General features: G+C 33.5%; 1 protein-coding gene across 1 annotated transcript; it reads left to right on the top strand.

Annotated features, from left to right (window-relative positions):
• The first annotated feature begins 3,486 nt into the window (after positions 1–3,486).
• LOC127856304 (uncharacterized) lies at positions 3,487–25,013 on the top strand. The gene is made up of 11 exons (XM_052392423.1): positions 3,487–3,621; positions 14,544–14,618; positions 15,145–15,378; positions 15,825–15,931; positions 16,346–16,517; positions 19,382–19,996; positions 20,429–20,740; positions 21,360–21,509; positions 22,286–22,434; positions 22,974–23,091; positions 23,642–25,013. Exons 2-11 carry the CDS (start codon positions 14,580–14,582, stop codon positions 23,915–23,917), a joined length of 2,172 nt encoding a protein of 723 aa, XP_052248383.1. The 5' UTR covers positions 3,487–3,621; positions 14,544–14,579; the 3' UTR covers positions 23,918–25,013.
• Positions 25,014–25,759: the final 746 nt, after the last annotated feature.

The raw sequence follows: 25,759 nt of genomic DNA, 5'->3' as shown, positions 1-25,759 counted from the left end.
CATCATATTAAAGGAATATTTTTTCTAATATCAAATGACTATCTCACCAAGAAAATAAATTCATAATGAAAGTTCCATGTACAAAACTTTTGATTTTTGACACCATTTACAAATTCAAAATATACAATAATCTTCGTATCTTGTATATGGAGGAATAAAAGTATATAAACATTGCTGTTTATGCTTTACTTGTTACCCGAGCAGTTCACACGGTGTCAACAACGCTAAAATAAACATAGGTATAGAGCACTAATGCGCTTTTAGGCGTAGCTGTTTCAGTTTTCATCTTAGTGACTTTTACATAACGCCAACAGACACGCATGAATATTTTCGAATATTTAATATGCTGATTCGAGATACAACCTCTGAAATTTTGCTACATCACTGCCTTTGTGCTCAATTCAAAGGGTGTAGCACTGTTCAGTGTAAGGAATTCCGGACTACTCTCTGTATGCTCAAACGACACAAACTGTGGCCCTGTTACAATTACGCGTTACAATCCATCTCGCAGAATTTCACTTTCGCCTCCAAGATGAGAAAACAATCATTAGCGAAATAGTATAGTGTCACGATAAGAGAAAATCGTTTAATTATCATACCAAAATGTTTGCCGTACTTGGTCAGCACGTCTGGAAGTTATTCCTTAATGTGTGGATAGGCTGCCATTTTAACAAGTTTGCTATTTTGAATTCAATTTTGTATCATAAAGCATTGTTCTTAAATGTGGCATTTTCAATTCGTAATGAGATTTGTAATGACCCTCGTCATGCGAAAATGGGTCTTATTCCATATGCGCCCATCATATAAATAGCCCACTCAGCTATCCCTCCTTCTGGTAAGGAGAAACATATCATATTCAGTGATTTTAAAGCGAACAGCATCGCCTATGGCCTGACTGCGCAAAAGCACATGTTGGGTTTAACAAACGCTTGCCGAAACGCATAAGACCCATTTTCGCATGACGGGCTATTGACGTGTGATTTAAATGTGTCGTAAGAAAACTGCGTTTAAATCAAATATAAACATACGATATATTTCGATAGTGAAGAAAGATACTCATAACAAGGCACATGAGGACACATATGAAGTGCTCTCCCGTAGTATATTTTTTATTTACTCATACTAATGTGTGGTTTGACAATGCTAACACATATTTCATGCGGTGAATATGCAGCTTACAAGTGAAAAACACAACATAATAGTTTAACTTTTGTTTAATTGTATTTAATTATTTAGAAAAGTAAATTGCTAACTTTATTTCAAAGTCAGCGTATACGCCGACTACATTTTTAAAAGACATTTATTGTTATAAATATATTTAATATAATATATTAAGTTGTTTTCGGTTTTAGCGATTAAAAAGCATTTTCGAGGTTGCCTATAGTATGCCTGTAGTAATTGATGAACTCATATCCAACTGTCTATATATTGAGAACTGTGAATATAAACAAGCTAAACCTTCTACTAACCTTCTACTATTGCGTTGCTAGCACCCGTAAATACAAAAGATCGCCGCTATCTGTTGAGAACCAAAGAACGTTTTCCAATAATACCCGCTGTAGTAGCATGTACGAGGTTATGAAACAGGTCAATCGTATTATTATTATAAATTGTTTGTTATATTCGGGTTTAGCGATTATAAAACTTTTTTTTTGTTTTTGTCTTTCGTATCGCTGAAGTTATTGTTGAACTTATGTTCAACGTTTTATAAATTGAGAATATAAATAAGCGTCAACTTTTTCCCGAATCTCTCAATTTACGACCTGTACTACGTCATTGAGTTGTATGCGAGAACGTTACCTATTGCGTTATAACCCGTAAACTTTCCTATATTTATCGTCAGGCGCATCTATAAATAGCCTTATATCATGAATGCCAAAACACCCGCGAAAAAGAACCACGTGACCAAATAGGACGCAAAACGCAAATACCATGCGACTACGACTTTTATTATGTAAGAACGCTCAGCAATTCCTCTGAAGCCGGAGCCTTGTGATTGCTATTACGTAAAGAATTGACCTCTAACTGAAGTAAGCAAAGGAAACGCAGCACCTAATTAACCCATTCCTTCTATGTGCGAAGGCATATTGAATTTTACTAATATATGGTTTGCCTATTATAACACACATTATAATGCGGTAAATATGCGACTAACAAGTAAAAAACACTATAATTAAACTTTTGTTTTGAATTAAGTTATTAAGAAACCAAAATTCCAAACCTTATTTCAAAACAGCAAGACTACGTTTTTTAGAGAATATTCTTGTTATATTTAAATGTTTTTTAACAATTTCAGCGATAATGAAACATTTTTTATATTGTCTATCGTATCCCTGTAATAATTGTTGAACTCGTGGCCAACGTATTATTAATTGAGACCTGTGAATATAAACAAGCGTAACCTTATACAAGTGCGTTATTCTCACCCGGACTCCCCTTTGTTAATCGCCAGCCTCAGAGTTATGAATGAGATGAGCGAAAATACTACGTCACGCAGACGCAGCAGAAAGAGGACTATTTTAATCATTCATAAACAATCTCCCCCGCGACACGTAAAATACAATAATTGTTTTTATTCTTTTCTATAAAACACCATTCGAAACTATTGCATTTAACACGATATTAATATAATGTTTCCATTTGTGAATAAACATAATTGGAGAACTCAAACCTCTTGCATAAATTATACAACACTTGTCCCGCTAAAATTTTAGATTTTTCGTTAATATTATGTTTTATAAGTGAATGTAACAGCTGTAATATTGATCTTTAACATATAGGCTTCGTATTTTAACTTTTCAGAATATTGAATATGAGCTGTTGAAATATTAACGAAAAATCTAAAACTTTTGCGGGACATGCATTGCTTTTCAATAACAGCGCAACTATAATGGTTATAATCATTCTTGAAACATTTAAATGTGGCACTACGATATCCTTTGTTCATTTGAATAAATAACATAACGTGCATATTTGTACAATTATTGACTAGAATGACTATAATAGTATAATTATTGACTAGAGTGCGAAGTTTGTACCGGTGAGCTGGCCACAAAGCCAGGAACGGATTGACATAAATTAAAGTAAACGCTAACTAATTATTCATCTTGACATTATGAGTGATTGCGTAAAAAAACCTAGGGGTGTTAGCAAATACATCTCACGTCAATAGGAAACGTAAACAGCGTGACGATACTATATAAAGCTTATTAGTACAATAACAAGTATGGTACGACGTGCTCACTGCCGAAAAAAACGTTCACAGATGGCAAGAAGAGATTTAACAATGAAAATCTTTGCAAATAATCAATTTGGTTGTATCACTCCCTGTGTAATAAATTAAAGTGAACGCTAAATATTTATTTGTAATGACATAAGGAGTGATTGCGTTAAGATAACCCTAGGGGTGTTAGCAAATACATCTCATTAAAAATAAGAAACGTGAACAGCGTAAGAAGTTGTCTCCCATTTGGGAAGGTATCACGAGTATCCCGGTGTGACGTGAAACTCGTCAGACTATGAAAAGGGTCAGATAAACGGAAAATACAGAGCACTGCGCATGCGCAATGGAACAAAAATAAACAAAATCGTAGATCTAGTCGTGAGAACGGTCAGATAAAGGTAATTGAGCAATGATTCTTTCTATTATTTAAATATAATTGCAACAGACACATGACAATCTATGCATAATATTTCATGTACAGCTTCGATTTCAATTTACCTTGAAATTTACTGCAGTTAGATCTATTTACTAAATGTATGTTAAACGACATCGCCATCGGTGCACAATATCGCTAGAGCCTACTCCACTTTGGTGCTTTCAACGTCTTATTTAATAATTAATTAGATTTATTGTGCCACTTAAAGTGTTGAATGTGCTTTTTATACTGAACAAAAACAATTTCGACGCAAGTGAGATAATTTATTTAAAGTCTGATGTCTTAACAAAACTTAAATACAGGCGAAATAATTAATTTGAGATAGTTCTTTTGTAACCGACCCTAGGCCTAGCAACCCTTTGTTGATATCTTTCCTATCAATCTGTTCAGTGTGATTGACAGTCTTCATTTTTATAATAACACACTTAACAATGAACTTGTCATGATTTTTATATAAAGCATTCAATAAATCGTATACACGAATGATAACCAACCCACTGTTGATAGTGAATATTTTCCTAATTATTTTCATCTACACCAAAATAGTTGGCAACTGTATATTAAAAAAAATCCAAATTAAATGTAAATTTCTAGAAAATAAGGATAAGTCCTAGATGAGATATTTTATAAATTGTTTGTTACTAGGCAGTGGTTAGCAGTACGGCCCCGTACGACTAGCCAATATAGGCTAGCCCTACGGGACCGTACGACTAGCCTATATTGGCTTGTCGCACGGCTCTGTACGTTTAGCCTTTCCTAAAGGGACTGTCTAGCCGTAGGGCTGTTATAACCAATGAATATATTGATTATTTATTGATCTACGTGCAGATTTCTTTGCCATGCGTCATATGAAAACGTGCTAATACATGTACTTAAAATAGTGTGCAGGCTGATTAGATGCTAATTGTTTTTCGCTAGATGAACAGCCCGCAAGATAATCAGTGCATTTGTTTAAGCTACTTAGATATTGAAATTCAGATTCGTACATAGTATATAAAGGGTGTATAAAATGGAGATATGAACATTTAAATTTGTTTTGCCAAACCGCAATTACAGCAATCAATACAAATCACAGTTATGGAATATATAAATATGCATTGTACATGTAAATATCAAATGTATACTTTAAATAAATAATAAATAATCTTAAAGGGATCTTTTCACGCTTTGGTAAATTGACAAAATTGAAAAAAGTTGTTTCAGATTCGCACATTTTCGTTTTAGTTATGATATTTGTGAGGAAACAGTAATACTGAACATTTACCATGGTCTAATATAGCCATTATATGCATCTTTTGACGATTTTAAAACCTAAAAATTATAAAGCGTTGCAACGCGAAACGATTGAATAATTTGGAGAGTTCTGTTTTTGTCGTTAAATTTTGTGAAACTACGAAGATTGCTTATATAAGGTATAAAATACGTTCAGTATGTGTACACGGCGGAATAGCTCATTAGGATAAAGCGTTTTTACTTCAGGACTCTGGCAGGACTCCAGGGGTCACTGGTTCGAAACCTGGTCCGGGCAATGTTCTTTTCCTTTTTTTAATTTTATTCTTGATTTTTTACTGGAACTTTTACGATCCAATGTTTACATTAATCGATATAAAGCATTTAATGAATAAATTAAAAAATGCCAAAATCTGTGAAAAGGCCCCTTTAACTTAGTCAATGAAAATTTCACGACTATTGAACATAATACATGTAATGTCGACTATGCATGCAAATGAACCTTCAGTAATTCAATGATTGCTTTTTAAATTGTAATTTCTTGCAACGGAAACAAAGATGCTAATTTGACAGTGTGAATTCACAGGCTTATCGGTGTGTTTGTTTACTTTTATGAGCTTCAACAAACTAATTACTGATTGACAGCACTGAATGACAATTCTATACTTTATTAAGTTGTACGGCTAGACAATCCCCATAGGAAAGGCTATACGTACAGAGCCGTACGACTAGCCAATACAGGCTAGCTGTACGGGGCTGTATGACTAGCCAATACAGGCTAGCTGTACAGGGCCGTATGACTAGCCAATTTTGGCTAGCCATACGGGTCCCTATGACTAGCCAATAAGGACTAGCCGTACGGGGCCCTATGACTAGCCAATACAGGCTAGTCGTACGGGGCTGTACGGCTAGCTACTGCCTTGTTAAAATTATCATTAATTAGTGAAGATATTCACCTATAGACAGTTGTGATAAAGAGATCTTTGTCAAGCAAATTGTTGGTTAAGAATTGTTCTCCATCAGACGTTTCAAATAAGGCAAGTCACTGGGTTAAATGCACCTCATACCATTTCTGCGACGACTTGACATGATTTCTTACAAAAGTTACTTGTCTTTTTAAGAAATATATAATATTTGCAATTTTTCCACACACATAAATCTTGCAAATAAAAAAATTTCTTTTGTTTCATTTTCTCAGACAACCTGTTCAATACAGATTGATGGTTTTACCATACTGATATAATAACATTATGTTACAGGCTGTTATATTTTCATGAAGATCTTTAATAAATTCAGGTAAAATTTACCCATGTGGTGGGTGCACAGGGCGTTTATGATCCTGCAGCTGACCTCTTTTGTAATACATTGTATTGTAAAATATTAATTACAAATAATGAACCTGCAAAGCAATTCAATTTAAGTATTTAACAATTGTGGCTTTATTGAGACATTCTCATCTTGAGGAAATATTTCACTTGTTATGGCAGTTATTGATACAATTGACCACAATTTATCCTGATTCAAATAGCACCACGTTGCATGTGTGGCAAAATGTCCATATTACAATGTATATTCATCAAATGTAGATCTTTATAAATTTGTTTTATAATCTTTATATTGTATGTGATTTGTATGTGAACTTCACCTATTCTCTAGACAGTCAAACTGTGTCTGTCAAGGGGTACGGACATTAGCCCTCTCAGACTATGACATTAGCCCTTAGGACAATAGCCCCTAAGACAATAGCCCCTAGGACAATAGCCTCTTCAAAAAAGTGCACGCTTGGAAATAAGCCCCCAGGTGTTTTAAATAGTTCATAACTTTTTTTAAGTAAGTATTTTTATTTCATTTTTTTTATTTCATATGTAATAAAATACATACAATTACTTATATGTTGAGGTCTAATACATATATTTTTTTCAATATATAGCTTGTACCACACACTTAAATTTTAGTGTTTTTCACAATTTCTTTACTATTTAACTATTACTATTGGTGGTTTATTAATTAACTATGAAGTACTTTTTCATTTGAAAAATGTTCATATTTTTGTTATCAATGAAAATTGCATATTTATTATTTCATAATAACAAGGTGAACAAATTGCAAACAGGTACATGTTTGAGTTAACAAAAGGGCCAGTGAAACACTACTTCATGAATTATGAATTGTTACTAAAAATCTTATAATGTCATCTTGATATTTATATAATTTTATACTTTTTAATTGCATTTAATTAAAAAAAAGATGAAATTAGATACCTAAAAAATGAATTTAAAAATTGGTAGGGGCTAACGTCCTAAGGGGCTTTTGTCGCATGCATATCTTTATGAGTTCAAGTGTTGAATAGAATTTGTATGTTTAAAATAAATGATTTATTATTATTTCTCTACAAGTTAACATATACAATACTATATGGCTTTGGTTTTGTTAAGTATTGCAGTCTTCTTTGTTATCTGAAAGTATATCTTTTTTTGAAATTATTTTATTTATTTAAAAAATAATGATGGCTGACACATTTTACACACTTGTAAAAACAAAACCTGTGATATATAGACTGTCAGTGTTATAAACATCTCATACTGATTTTTCTCCAGTTAAGTATATAGCAATTCATAATATAATAACCTTTAATGATATTTTATAAACATCAAATATATAAAATTCATTCAAACTTGTGTAAGGGAAATATACAGTTACTTTTTCTTTTAAATATCATATTGTAGCTATGCAGTTGTATTTTTATGCCCCGCTTTGAAGAAGAGGGGGTATATTGTTTTGCACATGTCGGTCCGTCGGTATGTCCATCCACCAGATGGTTTCCGGATGATAACTCAAGAACGCTTATGCCTAATATCATGAAATTTCATAGTTACATTGATCATGACTCGCAGATGACCCCTATTGATTTTCAGGTCACTAGGTCAAAGGTCAACGTCATGGTATCCCGAAATAGTAAAATGGTTTCCGGATGATAACTCAAGAACGCTTATGCCTAATATCATGAAACTTCATAGGTAAATGTACATTGATCATGACTCGCAGATGACCCCTATAGATTTTCAGGTCAAAGGTCATGCTCACGGTGACTCGAAATAGTAAAATGGTGTCTGGATGATAACTCAAGAACGCTTATGCCTAGGATCATGAAACTTCATAGGTACATTAATCATGACTCGCAGATGACCCCTATTGATTTTCAGGTCACTAGGTCAAAGGTCTAGGTCACAGTGACCCGAAATAGTAAAATGGTTTCCGGATGATAACTCAAGAACGCTTATGCCTAGGATCATGAAACTTCATAGGTACATTGATCATGACTCGCAGATGACCCATATTGATTTTCAGGTCACTAGGTCAAAGGTCAAGAAAATTATAAAGGGTTCATGTATGTGTATAAACATCAAAAACAAAGAAGGAAAACATTCAGAAAAAAATCCAACATATAAAGGATATGATCTTTAACAAAAACAATTCACTTACTTAAAACAAACGTAGGTTAAATTCTTAATAATCAAACTCAATTTTAAACAATCTGAACTCATTCCTTAAAAAATAATATTTGAAAATAAATAAAAAAATCATAAAAACAACTATTTTGTATTAATTTGTATCCATATAATTATTTGAAGTCAGTTTGAGAAGAAAGAAAAGAAAAACAATAAAGTTCCTGATTATATTTTGAAATCATGAAAGCATTTAAAACAATCAATTATTCACTCAAAAAAACTTGACAGAACAGCAAAAACTAAGAATTGGTCGGAAATAACCATTATTTGGAAAAGTTACTTCACTTGTAATGTTGATTATGATACTGTTCCAAAAGGAATAGTCAATTAAATAAAAACATATCAAAAACATTAATTTATCCATTCAGGTTAGATTTAAATAAAAAGAAAGAGTACCATTTAATTTAGCACATGTTGAAATTTTACACCAATTAATAAAAGTATGAATATAGGAATTGTCACAGAAAACCATTCTGTGACAAAACATGCATATGTTACATCAGTGGATACGCTAGGTAACTCAAGTACTAGTAATGTTACGGTATGATAAGAAAGTTTCAGTCATGGAAAGTCTAATGTGTATCGCTCTTTTGTTACAATCACATTTCTAACGAAAACTGTTATAACAGAAATCAAGCGAGATCATAATCATAGGTGAATCTCGTTTTATCACTATCACAGCTCTCAAATATACTGATGTCAAGTGGTAAATTAATAATCGTATAGTGATTTGGTCACGGTGACCGAAATAGTAAAATGGTTTCTGGATGATAACTCAAGAACACTTATGCCTAGGATCATGAAACTTCATAGGTGCATTGATCATGACTCGCAGATGACCTTTATTGATTTTCAGGTCACTAGGTCAAAGGTCAAGGTCATGGTGACTTGACACAGTAAAATGGTTTCCGTATGATAACTCAAGGAAGCTTACGCCTAGGATCATGAAACTTCATAGGTACAGTACAGGCAACGTGTACTTTGACAAACGCCACTCGTTGCAGTGTTCATTTTACGGTGTTCGCTGACCAAACGACCCCCGCGATGGGTGTTCAGATAAAATATTCGCGGGGGCCGTTTTCCATAAGGTGGACACCGCTAATCACAGCGGACCCATAATATCTACCGCAGTGTTCATCGTGTTCGCTAGAAATAAAATAATTGAACATTAACATAGGTCGGTACCAATTTTCAGAAAGAATCTACCGTGCGTTTGAATGTTATAGGTGTCATTTGGTGTCTAAAAAATTAACAACCATTACGAACAATCACAATCGATTACCGCATACATGCAAAAATTCCCGTCTCTGTCCATTACCCGATAATCCAGAGATTTCCGATTTCATGCAAATTCTGGTCAATGTTGACGATAAAAGTGTGATAGAAATGCAAAAATCACAAACGTTCGCCATATCTCTAAACTATCAAATGAATTTCTGCAGATGTTTCTATTTAAAGATTTGATGAAATAAGCGCCCAATCAGAACAGGTGTATTATAACATTCGTAAATCACCTGACGCCAAGTGTGGGCCTTCTGTAGAGTTCATGTTCTGTTACAAATTGTAGCCACAAATAAATACATGTATATATGCCCATGCAGTGCTCCAGCTAGGATTTGAAAAGGGCAGGGGGGCTTTTTGTCAAAAGGGCACTTTCGACGCGCAGTATTTTGTCAAAAGAGCACTTTCGACGCGCAGTATTTTGTCAAAAGGGCACGTACGAGCGCGCGGGTGTTTGTGGAATGCTTCCTATTGCATGTTAATTTATATGTTATAAATAATTGTATTATTCCCATTATTGTTAAACCATTAAAATATAATGTCTACAATGAGGATTAAAATAATTACAATGTAATAAGAGATTTATGAATAATCATATGTAAAAAAAAAAAAAAAAACACTCCAGAGGCCACATTTGTTGTCCCATCTTTATGAAACTTGTTCAGAAGCTTTTCCCCAATAAACTCTCAGCCGAGTTCGAAACTGGGTTGTGCTGGGTCAAAAACTAGGTCACTAGGTAACAAAAAAAGGAAAACCTTGTAAACACTGTAGAATTCACATTTTATGTTCAATCTTCATGTTACTTTGTCAAAATGTTTGTCTTAATGATATCTTGGTTGAGTTCAAAAGTGGTTCCGGTCTGTTGAAAAACATGGCCGCCAGTGGACGGGACAGTTATCCTTATTTGGCTATAGAGAAACCTTGTATACGCTATAGAAGTCACAATTTTTGCCCATTTATCATGAAAGGTGGTCAAAACATTGATTTAATTGATATCTCGGACGAGTTCGAAAATGGTCCAGATCGGTGAAAAAAAATGGCCGCCAGTGGGCGGGGCATTTTTCTCTATATGTATATAGTGGCAGTTTTCCCTATTTGGCGTTAGAGAAACCTTGTAAACACTCTAGAAGTCACAATTTTTGTCCAATCATCATGAAAGTTGGTCAAAACATTGGTTTTACTGATATCTTGGACAAGTTTGCCAATAGTTCGGATCAGTGAAAAAACATGGCCGCCAGTGGGCGGGGCATTTTTCTCTATATGAATATAGTGAAAACATGTTAGGCCAAAAAAAAAAATAGTCTTGGTTCAGGGAACCCGACCGACCCTATTTTTTGCCCCCGACCTTAACGATTTTTTTGGTCCATGGAAAAAAATCTGATGGCGAAAATGCTAAAATCTCGTAAAATTTCATTGAAAACAGCCACCAATTAAACCTGGATTGGTTTTCTATATTTTTCTCTTTGTTTCAATGAAAGTGTTCGCAATTTGAACAGTGAACAATAACCGGTCTGCACTTGTATACGAGACATCGCTTGACCTTATTGTTATTGAAGTGCGCATGCTAGCTGGCCAATCAACATTGAGCTCGCTTACACATGAAATGACGTTGTTAAATGAAATGTAAAAATGGGTGGAGCTATGGAGTAATATTCGGTCATTCATGCGCAGACACTGTGCACTTTGAATACACAGTTAATATTGTCGTCTGCAAACAAAATAGCGGCCGGACGCAAATGTCGTATTATTAAAGATTAAAAACGAAAAGAAGCGTGACAATATTTTAATTATTTCCAAGCTGTCTATTGATCTGAATTTAAAAGTGATAATTAAATAATTAGTTCTATGTCGATGATGTTACAACTTTCTGCCAATTTCCGATCGAAATGAAAAGATGATAATTAATTAATTTGTTTGTTTTACTCGCACACTATGCTAACTGACAGCAGCGTATTTTAATCAAATAAAAATGTGAAAAACACGCGCGGTTAAATTTTAATTAACATTTCAAATTTTTAACACATAGGAAGAGTCATTCATCTACACTACTATAAAAATGGAAGTAACCACTTTGTCTCTAAAGTCGCTAACATGGCGTCTTTAACCTTAAAGCGTTGTTGGACGAAAAAGAGTCATAACAAAAAAAAAAAAATTAAAACACAAAACACTAGAACATTCAAAGAGTCATGGAAACTTGACAACAATTTGCTTCGCTTTGATAATGAATCAAAATCAATGTACTGTGACGCCCTTAGCCTGTACAAACCAATAGCAACATTCAAATTTATGTACACTGCTCACTTCCTGTGCGATGCGCTCAAACCCATTGCCATTTTATCAAAAAATGTACCAGAAGAAAGACTTGTGCTATTCTGAGGTTACCCTCCTTTTGACAGCCACTATTCAGACTCTTGAGCACCTGTCGGAGACTAGGTCAGGTCTCATGATGAAAAAAATTCTGAAGGTCACACCCCAAACACCAGAGACTGATAAAGATGGCTTGTTCACTTTTGAATATGAAGGTCACACTATCACAGACAGACAAAGAAAAAATGGTTGGCTAAAAGAAATTTTGGGCCAGCGCTAGCCCTGAAGAAGTGCATAAAAAGCTAGGAATATTGAATAATATACAACGACTAAATACCACATGTGCAATATTAATCATTTGGTCAGTGTTTAAACAATCATGGGTGCATTAACTGACCCGTTTTCACCCTGAAATCAGTCGACTGGTAAAAAAAAAAAAACATAAAAAAAAAAAAAAAAAAAAAAAAAACCTACCTACCCTCCTACATTTTTCTGGCCATGTTCCCTGAACCAAGACTATTTTTTTTTTTGGCCTAAGCTGAAGCATTGGTTTGTAAGTACACTAAAATGGTCACACACAGTGACCGAGTTTTGGGGAAGGGCTGAACATACAGAATGAAATAAACAACCTGAAGTGCACATTAATCATGAAAGCATCATGAAATAAATATATAAAAAATATTTAATTTTTGCACTGCATTTAATATTTGTTAAATTTATGTTTGGTTTTTGTACACAAAAAGAAGTCTAAGTTAAAACTTTAATATGTGTTGTGATAAATAAAAAATAATTATGTTAGAGAGCTCTATGATAAAATAAATAATAGGTTCCTCTTTTTATATTAACATAAATCTTTTTATATGTCTGTGGTAATCAGTTCAATAGGAATTTACGGTTTTTTATGTTTAAATACTTCCTTGAGTGATTAAAAGTTATATTTTTTGTTTATTTCATTGTTGTTGAACTTTGTTCAAGTTTTGCTTTTTCACACCTAACACATGGGAGAAAAGGAATTTGTTAATTTAGTGAACTTCCTAAAAATGGAAACGTTTCCAGTGTCAGTGCAAGGCAGTGATCTTCTGTTGTCAACTGGTGAAATCATGATAAAACAGTCAAATCACTTTTTTTATGGTAGGCCCTATGCTAACTACAAGAGACTGGTGTTAGTGGTGTTGACTTGTACAATTTTACTGTATATGAGAGATACAGTGAGATTTATCAGACTGACTCCATGTATGCAATAATGATGATGATTAGTGGTGGTGACCTGTTTTTCTTATCAGTATATGAATATTACTGCCTGTGAGATTTGACAGACCAACTCTATGATCATAATGATGATCATAAAGGTGGTAGTGGCGTTGACTTGTATTATGAGTACAATGGTTATTACTGCACGTGAAATTTGTCAGATAAATTTTATGTATGAAATGATGATGATGATCATGATGATGATGAAGGTGGTAGTGGTGGTGACCTTTTTTCACATCAGTATATGACTATTAGTGCCTGTGAGATATGTCAGACCTACTCTTTTTAAAGAAAATAATGGTGATGATGAAGGTGGCAGTGGTGGTGACCGGGCTTTATCATTATTATATTATTATTAGTGCTTGTGATCATATTTCAGATGCCCAGGGGCCTTTATGGTTGGGTTAGGGAGGGGGGCTCCCTCCTGTTCATAAATTGATTTGTTTGCCCCCGGTAGGGTGGCACATAGCAGTTGAACTGTCAGTCCGTCTGTCAGTCTGTGATTTTTTCGGAAAACTTTAACATTGGTCATAACTTTTGCAATATTGAAGATAGCAACTTGATATTTGGCATGCATGTGTATCTCATGGAGCTGCACATTTTGAGTGGTATAAGGTCAAGGTCAAAGGTCAAATTTTGCAATATTGAAGATAGCAACTCGATATTTGTCATGCATGCATATCTCATGGAGCTGCACATTTTGAGTGTTGAAAGGTCAAGGTCAAAGGTCAAGCACAAAGGTCAAATGTTTTGATATTGTAGATAGCAGCTCGATATTTAGCATACATGCGTATCTCATGGAGCTGCACATTTTAAGTGGTAAAAGGTCAAAGTCCAGGTCATTCTTCAAGGTCATGGTTAATGGTCAAATTTTGCAATATTGAAGATAGCAACTTGATATTTGGCATGCATTTGTGTCTCGTGGAGCTGCACATTTTGAGTGGTGAAAGGTCAAGGTCATCATTCAATGTCAAAGGACAAGGTCAACGTCCAATTTTGCAATATTGAAGATAGCAACTCAATATTTGGCATGTCTTTTCCATAATAATATGCTCACAAATTTAAGGTGCTAAAATTCTGGACTCGTTTAAAGTTATAAATGTTTGATTATAGCAGTGTTTATGTTTACATGTGTGTCAAACAAACATTATTAAAAAACTAATTTCAGTTTAAAAGCAAATTGCCCATGCAATCAACTAAATATGATTGGAAATGCTTAGGCAAAACATGATTTCTTCTTCTTGGTTAACATCTTATTTACATGAGTAATGTAAATAATGTAAAATTTTTAATGTATATTTTATAGGTGAGGAAGTGCATTCAATGTCAAAAGTCGGATCCAATGAAACCACCTAAGAAGCCAGAACTCAGATCAATCAATGTAAGTTCGCATAGTATAGTTGTTGAAGGTTTATGTTTTCTTTTACATGAGACAGGTATAATGTTTTTTTAATAACAAACATAAGCAAGCAATTGAAACACTGACAATATATCTAATGCATTTTATGTTCCTATGTACCTGTGCATAGCATCACTTATAGCTTAGTATTTACTACCAAAGGATATGTTTGAATTTAATTTTAAATAAATTCTTCGTTAGGCAAAAGATAATTCAAGTCTCTTCTTTGACCACAGTTTACGATGATTAGATGATAAGCATGTGATGAAAATTGTAGACAGAATGTTTAACATTCCAAAATAATGTTAATTATTATTAGATTGCCTTTAAAACATTAACATTTGGCGTTGTAAAATGTGTGCCAATTTTTCACACTTCAGCAGGGACATATATCTGTACATAATTTAATTGTTAATTGGCACTAATGAATTAATCTCAAATAAGCCTCATTAGACCAACTTCTAACTCTTGTCATGTAAAGGAAAAACAAACATTTTGTTTATTATAGGTCACACAACCTTTTGAATTGGTTGGCTGTGATTTGATGGGTCCCTTTGCGGAGACACCAGCCGGAAATAAATATATCTTCACCGCGACAGATTATTATACAAAATGGGTGGAAGCTTTCGCAATCCCAGACAAGTCTGCACAGCAAGTTTCCAAGTGCATTAAGAAGTTAATATACAGACATGGGGCAATGAATGCAATTTTAACTGACCAAGGCAGGGAATTCATTAATCAGGTACTGTTGTCTGACAATCAAATAGGTTATTAAAATATTAGCCATTGGCTTTGACTTGTTACATAACATACACCATCATCTTTTGCAATACTGGTTTCTGTCTCATGCTTTAAACATGTCGTGGGCCTTACATTTTTGAAAGCCTCTTTTACATTCTTTCAAACAACCAACTCCTTTTAACTACCAGGAACATGTAATGTATTAAAATGGATAAACAAGTAAAAATATTTTATCTTTCTAAAACTGTAAGATTTAAAAATTGTACTAATTATATGCGAAATACGATCATCATTTTCTATAATTGCAAAGCTTTGATCATCAAACATGACCAATTTATATAACATATACAGCTGTATATCTTTAAGCATTTTCATGGATATCATCGGCGACCTTTTTCTGTTTTATTTACAGGTGAACAGAAGACATAAGCTTATTTTGTTTTTCAGATAAATCAAGAGTTGTGCTTAACGTGGGACATTAAACACAAAGTAACAGCTGCATACCACCCACAAACAAACGGCCTTGATGAAAAGACCAATCAACCAATCAATTGGTAAATTTCAAACTGTTTCTCACTGTGTTGTGACTGTTTTTGCTTATTATTCAGTATAAATTTTAGCCAAGCATAAATTTTAGCCAAGCCAATCTGTTTTGTCTTTGTGTGTAAAATGGAACCTGCTCACCCTTAAATTTACACACCAGCATTTCCAAAATTAATCATAAAGAGAGATATAGGTGTCTCCTCAATTGCTGGAATTTTATCGAAGCTTGAAGATTTGCATTTCTACCCGGAAGACTTAAGCTGGTTCAATATCGATTCTATACAATATGTGTAGGGAGCGTAATTATTGCCTTTAAAATTTTCATTAAATTCATTAAGTTGCATAATTCATACCAAACTAGTGTTCAATATCAGGTATGCGTCATATTTCTTCAAACCTCACTAATTGTCTGATTTTTGTTAAAGGGCCTTAAGCAAATTGGTCAACGAAGTGCAGAACGATTGGGATGAAAGGCTTGATGAGGTTCTTTTCTCAATTCGGACCAAAAAACAGTCGTCAACAAAATTCAGCCCATTCTTTCTTCTGTACGGACAGGAAGCAGTGTACCCGAGTCAGTTGCAGACTGTGGCTCTTGATGTATGTAAATAAAGCATCTTTGATTACATACTTAATATGTTGCTGACTGGAGTTTAGCTGAGGATTTAATGTTTTCCATATCCTGTGTCCATTTAATTTTGTTAGTCCCACATTCTTTAACATATCCTTGTTATGGAAAGGTCAAGAGTGAAAAAGAAGGGGGCAGCATAGCACTCTCTTATTAGTTCATCCCTTTTGCCCTTCATGGTTGGTCAAAACCAACATTACAAAACAATTACTAAAATTTTGTACATTTTTAGCTCACCTCAGCACAACGTGCACATGTTGAGCTTTTTCAATCACCTTTTGTTTGTCGTTCGTAATGCGTCATCATAATTTACCTCGTGAAGCCCCCGTTCAGGCCACATTTATCGTCCAATCTTCATGAAACTTGATAAAAAAATGTCTCCCTATTATATTTTTGACGAGTTTGAAACTAAGTCGCCAGAGGCCAAGAATTAAGTCACTGGGTAAAATTTAAGAAAAGGTTTGTGAATTCCCTAGTATCGTGGCTAAATCTTTACGAAACTTGGTTAGAATCATGACAATATCTAGGCTGAGTTCAAATCTGGGTCAGTGAGTCCAAAAACAAGGTAAACTGTTAAAATTTTACAAAAACCTTGTGACTACTTTAGTGGCCACATTTATGACCCAATCTTGATGAAATATTATTTTTGACAATACCTAGTCCAAGTCATATGTATCCCAAAACTAGGTCACTAGGTCCAGTTTTGATTATTTGGTTACCTCAAAACTCAGGTGAGCGATTTAGGGTCATTATACTTGTTAAACAATGAGTATATTACTTGATCACCACCTTAATTATAAGTGTTTAGAATAAGGAATTCCGTAGTAATATTTAATTATAAGGTTAACTTTTATATTGTATATTCCATTTATTTGCTTTTTCTTTTGCAACGATATATTTCTTGTTCTGTGTACATAATAAGTTATATCTTTTCTCAAAAGTTCATACACTGCACTTATGAATGAACACTCACTTTCGAAACAAACATGGAAGCAAAAATTGTGTTTATGCTTTTTCAAACTGAAAGAACAATTTTTCTAAATATTGACATATATTAGACTATTTTCTCCTTCATTAATGAAGTACTGGTATGTTTCATTCCAAATAAAGAAGTATTTTTGATAAGAAATGTTCTTTACACAGGGTTGGCATAAAACCCGGGTTTTATAGTATTGACCGGCCCGGGCGGGTAATACTGGGAAAACCCGGCTTTTACTGGGTTTTACTGGGCAATAGTGGGCAATACTGGGTAATAAAGATATTGCAATATTGTATAACTTGTACAATGATAATGATTTTATACATATTAAAAGAACATATCTATTAACAATTGTTAACTATTAGTTATATTGTCATCTTCTAATTCATGTGAAATTATATTCATAATTCCTTCTAATTTTCATGAAGATGGAAATTCTTTTTCTTTGTCTGTTTGGATGGGCATTACTTGGGTATCGAAGATATTACACAATTATACAACAGCACAACTTGCATATTGATAATATTAATGATTTTAAATTAGTACATAACAGAAAATAACTATTAATTTTAGCAATTCTATTCTATTATTTACACTGTTAACTTCTACTCCATGTGTAGCATATTAATAATTTTTTTTTTCTGCAAAAAAAGGTGCAATTCATTTTGTGTTTGTTTTGGATGGTTTGGATGGGCTTTACTGGGTAATAAAGATATTACACAATTATATAACTTATAAAATTATTAGTCTCTATAAAAAAATATCCATTAATTTTTAATAATTAGAAACTATGTATCACATTTTAATCAACTACATCATGTGGAAAGTTTGGAATCCTAATAATACTTTCTTATTTTTACATTAATGAAATTCAATTTAATGGTCTTATGGAAAATACTGGGTATAACTTGGTATCTGTGTTTTATCTGATTTACATTTTAGTAACTCACTTACATTAGTTTTCTAAAAATATGACATGATATGTAACAGAATGGTATTTATGCAGGAAAAGGGAAATGGGTAGAGACATGAGGGATTATACATGTAATATATATTTTTGTTATCATTCAAATAATTAAGTTGATCTTATATTGCATTAAGACTCATGCCCCGATTTAGTGTTTTAAATCATTGACACAGTTTTGTGTCATCATTTATGAAATACAGTTTGTAAAACTAACAGTAAAACTGGGCCACTTAGATAAACATTGGACCTATTTGGGCCACATAAGGGCCCTATTAGGGCCAGACATAGGCCCTCTAACTGTTTATTAGGGGCCATAAAAGAATCACAGACTAGTGCCAATTAGGGCCCGCCCATAAAGTGTGAAAACATACTTTGATTGCTACAGTAAGTGACAGATTCCTGTTAATTGTGTTTCAAGATAAAAAAGTATTTCTTCAATGATCCCTCATTATCAATTCTGACTTTAAAGTTTAATGATATTGTAATTAATAAAACAACAGTCACTTTGAAGTCTGCAGTCAAATTTTATATCCCATACAGTGACAATATGTTACTTCTATTTCAATATTATTGCCAACAGCATTTGCTATCTCTTTTTTCTTTACAATAGAGGCTAGCAGAGAAGTAAGGATGATAAAAAACAATTACAAATGCATGTTTAATGAAGGCAAGATAGTATTGCCCAGAATTGCCCACTTTCAGAGTATTGCCCAGGGCAATAATAACCGGGTTTTACCGGGGGTGGGTTTTTCGTGCCAAGGGTAAAAAGACTTTTGTTTGTTAGACAAATATAATATTAATCAGCACATTAAAAATCATGAACACTACTTGTTCCTTTTTTTGGTGGATTGTTTTATGATTTGCATTTATAATTGTCTTTTTTTCAACAGGACATAATAGGTGTATTACCCAACCCAGACATGATTGAAAAACAATCCGATGTGCGAAAACAACAAACAGAAACCGCAGGAAAAGTTGTACTGGAAAATATGTCAAAAGCCAAAAAAAAACAACAAAAAGACTTCATTCAAGCAAACAACAAAAAAAGAAAATTTAATGAAATACATGTTGGTGCTAGGGTGTTAAAGTTCAATGCATCGAGGGCGGCGAGAAAAGCCAAAGGAAATCTGGAAACTAATTACACTGGACCATATGTTGTAGACAGTATTAAAGGAAATGTTGCAACACTCAAAACAATGAGTGGACAAGTTTTAAAGACTGGAGTGTCTCTCAACAACTTAAAAATATTTGTGGAGTCAGCAATGGACTCAGCAGTGGAATCAGCAGTGGAGTCAGCAGAGGAGTCAGCAGTGGAATCAGCATTGGAATCAGCAGTGGAATCAGCAGATAAATTGCTTGATTACGTGAAGGAACTTGCGAAGTTGGATATTTTTGAAAGCCTGGGAGAAAAATGCTCCAAGCTTCAATCAGGAGTTGGCAGAGTAAATATTGGCAATTTTACAGAGAAGCTGAGTGCTTGTCCAGTTAGCTCCTTCATTAATGAGGTTTGTTTATAAATAATTTATATTATAATCTCCCCACCCACCCTAACTTTGAAATCCTCAAACAAAATCAATCTTCAAAGATAGGTATACAGAAATATAGTTCATCTATAGCTCTCAGGTTTTTGTGGGGATAAACAAGTATCTAACAAAATAAGAAGATCTCAGATAATCAACTTTTATTTATAGATCTGTCTATCTGCATTTAATTACTATTAATTAAAGTACTAACACCCAAGTCAAAACTTCTGGTTTTCAATTAATAAAACCAAAAAATTGTCTGTGTGGGTATCAAACTAGAAATTAACAGACTATTTTTTGTTTCTTGCTTGCTTTCAAACCTATCATTTGTATCATGATTGATGGAACTCATATTACATAGCTCTCTAATTTGGCCTGTACCATATTAATACTTTTTTTAAATGGCATTCACAGGTATCAGCTGAAAACGAGGAGATGGTGGATGATTTCCTCCAAGCGATGCTGCAGGTATTAGAAGCAGAAGTAACGAAGACAGCGAAATTCACTGAAGCATGCTTGCTCCTTTGCACAGTCTTGGCGCATGCCTTCATTAATCAACTTAATCCTGTTGAGGTAATTGAAACCTTAGAGAAAATGCCATCGTTCATTGTCATGCCACAAGAAGTGGAGCAGCTCAGAGAAGGGGAGAGGATGACAGTAGCTGGGGAAGGGGTGGCTAAGGATGATGTAGAAACCCTTGCTGCTGACTCCTGGTTGAATGACAAGGTAAACCCCAAATTTGACTGGTTATTGCTGTATTGTCAAGTTTTAAGTAAATGTTGGGCCATCAAAAATAAACGCCCAAGTCCAGAGCATAATTTCATGCCTTAAACATACATGTTTATACCATTCCATTTATTAAGACCCGGTGGTTTATGCATAGTGTCCTGAGATCTGTGTGCAAATAGCTTTCCTAGTCCATTTTAGCTATTTTAATAACTTCATTAAAGCAAACCTAAAACAAAACTAAACAAACGTTCAGCTGAGCATATCAAAAGGATGTTGTTTTGCTATTACAACTGTCATTCACCACACTCAACAATTTGCTTTGTCTCTGAAACCACTTGCCTGAAATTTTTCATGGTTAATTTTGTAGACTCCAGTTATATGTCTCTTGCTGTTTTAAGTGTATTGCAGTTGCCAATGCACTGAATTATAGTTTTTAATACAAACTAGTCTGTTTCATAGACATTTCTATTGTTTGGAAGAATATATCGGATTGTCTGCTGATATAAATGTTCATTGTTTGTTCCGTGCCAGGTATAAATTTAAATAAGGCCCACTTGCATTTCTTTTTTATAAATCCTGCATGACTTTTGTTTGAAAATCCTATCCATATTTTCAGATCATCAATGCATATTTGAGTTTACTAGCCAGGGAGATGACAGACAGTTGGTCTCCTCAACAGGACAGCCATGCAAAGGTGTTCTTTATGCCTGCACAAACTGCTGAACACTGGCCATCTGGAGATTTTACAGTTTTTCCATTCCTAAAGGTTGGTATTTAGTTAAATAGTTTTCATTTCATATAGTTTGTGTGCATGTCCTTATGAAGATATAGAAACTACAAATCAGAGGATTGTGGGTTTGATTCCCAGTCTGGCCACTGAGCGTTTAGGGATTGGTGATAACATTAATTTTATGGCTATTCTCCCTTTGTTGTAATAACAAATTATCATATCAGATATGAAAACTGTTCATTGAAATTTTTCTTGTCTGAAGTAAATGGGAACTTGGCAGGAATGATTCATCAACAGTCTTTTTCCAAATTATAAAGAAACCAAAGCTCCGGGTATTTGGTGTGTTTTTTTTTTCTATTTTTGGACCATGCAAAATAACTACAGAGTCAAATAAATAAACTTACCTTTTTACTATTAATTAATCCTTCTTTTGCAGACAACCAATTTGTCATGTCCCCTACCGGTGAAACCGGAGGGGACTTATGGTTTGCGTTCTGTCTGTCAGTCTGTAAGTCCGTCACATTTTTCTGGATCCAGCCATAACTTTAAAAGTTTTTCATATTTTTTCATGAAATTTGAAACATGCATAGATGGCAATATGGAGATAATGCATGTCATTTCATTTCGTTCCTACTTCAAAAATTCTGGTTGCTATGGACCATATTGCTTTGCAATCTCTTGTTTTATTGTTAACTTAAACTGTACTTAATTCTAGCATGCCTATATACTTCTTTGAAGTCATTTGAGCAAATTTCTCATTGTTTTGTAATGTATACATTGTTTAATGTACATTATTATTTCACATTTTGTAGGTGGACTTCAATATGTATGATATACTTATGCTGCCACAGTGTAAAGGCAACAACCACTGGGTTTTGCTAGTTGCAAATGTTAAGTCCAGGAGTGTAACCATTTACGACTCGTTGAGTGGTAACAACATGGCCTTGTTCGATTTGTTCTGGTAAGGTTCAAAGCTGTAATTCATTTTTTTGTTTTACCTGCTTGATATAGCTTTAACAATAGCAGTTGGTGTCTCTGAGCTTGTTATTCGATAATTGAATATGCCATTTTCAATATAGCTTACCTCATCTGTTCCCCATGTGGAGAAGCTGCTGCACATGCGTTAATAAGAGATAAAAGGTCACATTTAGGGATGATTAAGCTTTTTTGGCCAGTTCCAGTTATCATTCATCTGGCAATATACCAAACAGGATATTCAAAAACTTTGTAAATCTTATTTGTCTTCTATATTTGGATCTTAAATATTAACTTGTTATGACCACCTACACTTTAAAACATGATAGGCTATATATAAATGTAAGCTTGCTTTCTTAGTTCATTCTTTTTTTATTATTGTGTCTTATCTCTTACATATTTCAAATATTGTGTAGATATACATGTGTTTGAAAACTGATTACCAAAACAATTTGGTATAGATTAAGTACCGCTTAAGTAGGCACATGATTGCGCTGATTTTTACCAATTAAATATTTGTTGCAGCCAGTTCATGTGTCAAAGAGCACAAATTGTAAAAGATGGTTTAGAAAAATGGGAATTCGAAGCGCCACCATGCATCAAGCAACGCGATGGAAACAGCTGTGGAGTGTTTGCATTGATGGTAATAAATTAGCTTTGTATGATTAGTAAATATATTTTTTGCTTAGTAAAGATCTGCATTAACTTTTAGTCAACAAAATAATGGGAGAATGAAGAATATAATCATTGGACCTTTCTGTTGGTGCATTGGTTTTTAGAGCCTTGCATTTTCTTTTAATTTATAAAGGACATGATATTTCATATGTAATATCATAACCTGAGGATCAAACTGTGTTATAGAGTCCCACTTTTGTCAACTTACCCTGAAAATTAGGTTAAACAGGAAGATTACACATGTATCAATTTATTAATGTGTCATATAATGAAAAAAAGCATTCTCTTTGCTCCATTATATTATTTTGTATGAAAAGTTGTTTTTCAGTGTCATGTGATTGTAAATGTATGATGCATAAAAAAATGAATACTTTTCACTGTCAAACTATTGTAATTGCAATTTTATTTTCAGAAATAGTATTGTTTTTGAGCACTTAATCTAGTGAGTATATGCTTTTTTTTATGACCATCAAATGTTGTTTTTTTAAGTTAATTATGAATGAATATTTTATTTCCAGACTGCGGAATGTTTGGTCAGGAAAAAACATCCTACAATGTTGCGACAGCCCCATGTTTTAGGATTTAGAGACTACGTGAGACGCAGACTTCTGTTTCATGGAGTGCGTCAAACTTATCTGTGCGACTCACTCCACTGCAAAGACCCGCACGGCATAATAGAATGGATAGCATGTGATGTTTGCAAACGATGGCTGCATGAGGTCTGCGTCTCACAACCTCTATCCCAAGATGAAGATAGCTTTGTGTGTGATGTGTGTATTGCACAATACAGTTGATGTATTGAAACCGTGGGCCCGTCTTATCAAACATTGTACGACATTTTCACCTTACGATGCAATTTTCGCTGCGCCATAAATATGTAACCGTCACTTTTATAATTACTTTTGTTGAACATTTTCATTCATTTCCAAAGAGGGACTCAAATATCCAACATAAGTATTTGAAACAAACAGATTATAATTACTTATATTTTAAAATTACAAAATTCAATCGTAAGTTAACATTCTCGTACCATCATTGATAAGACGGACCCCTGGCTTTAAAAATAAATCAAAGTCAACTTCAACTTAAAATTTAAAAAAAAAAAAAGTAAAGCACTATAAAAATTGTGTGTGTACAAAGTTTACCTGCATAAATAGCTTGGAATTGCTTTATTTAAATTATAGAACAACAAAGCAAATGTTGAAAATCGTTCATGATAGTTCTATGTATATTGTTATATCACTAATTTTAGGGCAATTATAATGTTTTGTTTAAAAAGGCAATCCTACTTAACATTTGCGGATTTTAGGTTATATTGATTCTGATTTTTAGGTGATGCCATGTTTTATACAGTTAACTTGAATGTACAGATATTTTCCAATTCATTGCTTTGTAACTGACTTGATGTATTTTTACCACCTTCCTGTAAGTTTTTTGTTGGAAATTGAGATTTTAATGTTAAAAAGTATGCATTATTCAAGTTAGATTAAATCAAATACAAATATTGATACCTGCACATTGATAATATTTCATTCACTATGTGTGTAATTTCCTATCCTTGACATGAATAAGTAATCGTGTAAGAAACAAACATTTGTTTGCAGCTGGTTGTTACTGCATGTGTAATTTCTATTCAAAATGATGGTTTTAATAACATGTGATTCAATAAGAAATGCATTTCTCATTATGATCATTCAATAATGGATAATCAGAGGAAATATAAAAGTCATCAATTTACATATGAAGTATTAATAACACCATGTTATTCGGGTACAGACAACTGAAACTTTTCTAAATTTATATATGAATCATATTACTATATGTGCTCATGCATACATGTTGATTATTGTTTATGTCTTAATAAACCAAGAGTACCGGGTATATTATAAATATGTGTTGTTGCTCAAAAATATGTTTTTGTAGCAGGAAGTGCTTTGGGCTCGATTAATGTGAGAACTCCACAAAATATTAATAAAATCCTTCTGTGCCTTTTATTTCTGAAAACAGAAGTAGCCAGTTACACATCTCCTAAACAAGTAAAGCATAATGAAACTTAAATGTTGTATAATCATAAATTGTTTATATCATATACACACAAAAATATTGATGATTGTAGTGCTCAGATTGCAAAACCAACTGTTTGGCAAAAAAAATGCAGATGGTTAGATTATGATGAGTGCCAGCAAATAATAATAACTCTGGAGATAATAATTGATATGATATTCATTGCTTTACAGAATCACAATTGACCTAAATATTTATTTATGTGTTGATGTACTTTTCAATGAGTGCCTTAAGATTCCAAGAACATATTCTTACTTAAAATAAATAATCCCGATGGCGGAAATGACTTATCATTTCATGTTCATGAACCGGTTTAAAAATACTTTGTAGACTTGTAGTCTACTAAGCGGTGAGGACTTTTAGACCACCTGATAAACTTCAACTATATTTAGCCCTAGGTCAGTAACCAACTTAAGATATGCTAATATAATACTGATGACTGATGAGTCTGTTGTGTCTTATATTCTCGATGCTAGTTAAAATATATAGGCCATTTCAAGCTTTAGACTGATAATAACCAGCAAATTCGTTAAATTGATAACACCCGCCAAATAAATTTTGATTATTGATGC

Source organism: Dreissena polymorpha, chromosome 13 (assembly GCF_020536995.1).
Source record: "Dreissena polymorpha isolate Duluth1 chromosome 13, UMN_Dpol_1.0, whole genome shotgun sequence".
NCBI lineage: Eukaryota > Metazoa > Mollusca > Bivalvia > Myida > Dreissenidae > Dreissena > Dreissena polymorpha.
The sequence above is the reverse complement of the archived record's forward strand: the minus strand, read 5'-3'. Positions and strand labels throughout refer to the sequence as shown.

What these genes read in the sequence shown, in the direction of transcription:
- LOC127856304 (XM_052392423.1), top strand. Translation starts at nt 14,580, where the DNA reads ATGAAACCACCTAAGAAGCCAGAACTCAGATCAATCAAT. An exon ending in TGCAGACTGTGGCTCTTGAT is followed by an intron (nt 16,518 to 19,381) that starts GTATGTAAATAA and finishes TTTTTTCAACAG; the next exon opens with GACATAATAGGTGTATTACC. An exon ending in GTGGAGTGTTTGCATTGATG is followed by an intron (nt 23,092 to 23,641) that starts GTAATAAATTAG and finishes TTTTATTTCCAG; the next exon opens with ACTGCGGAATGTTTGGTCAG.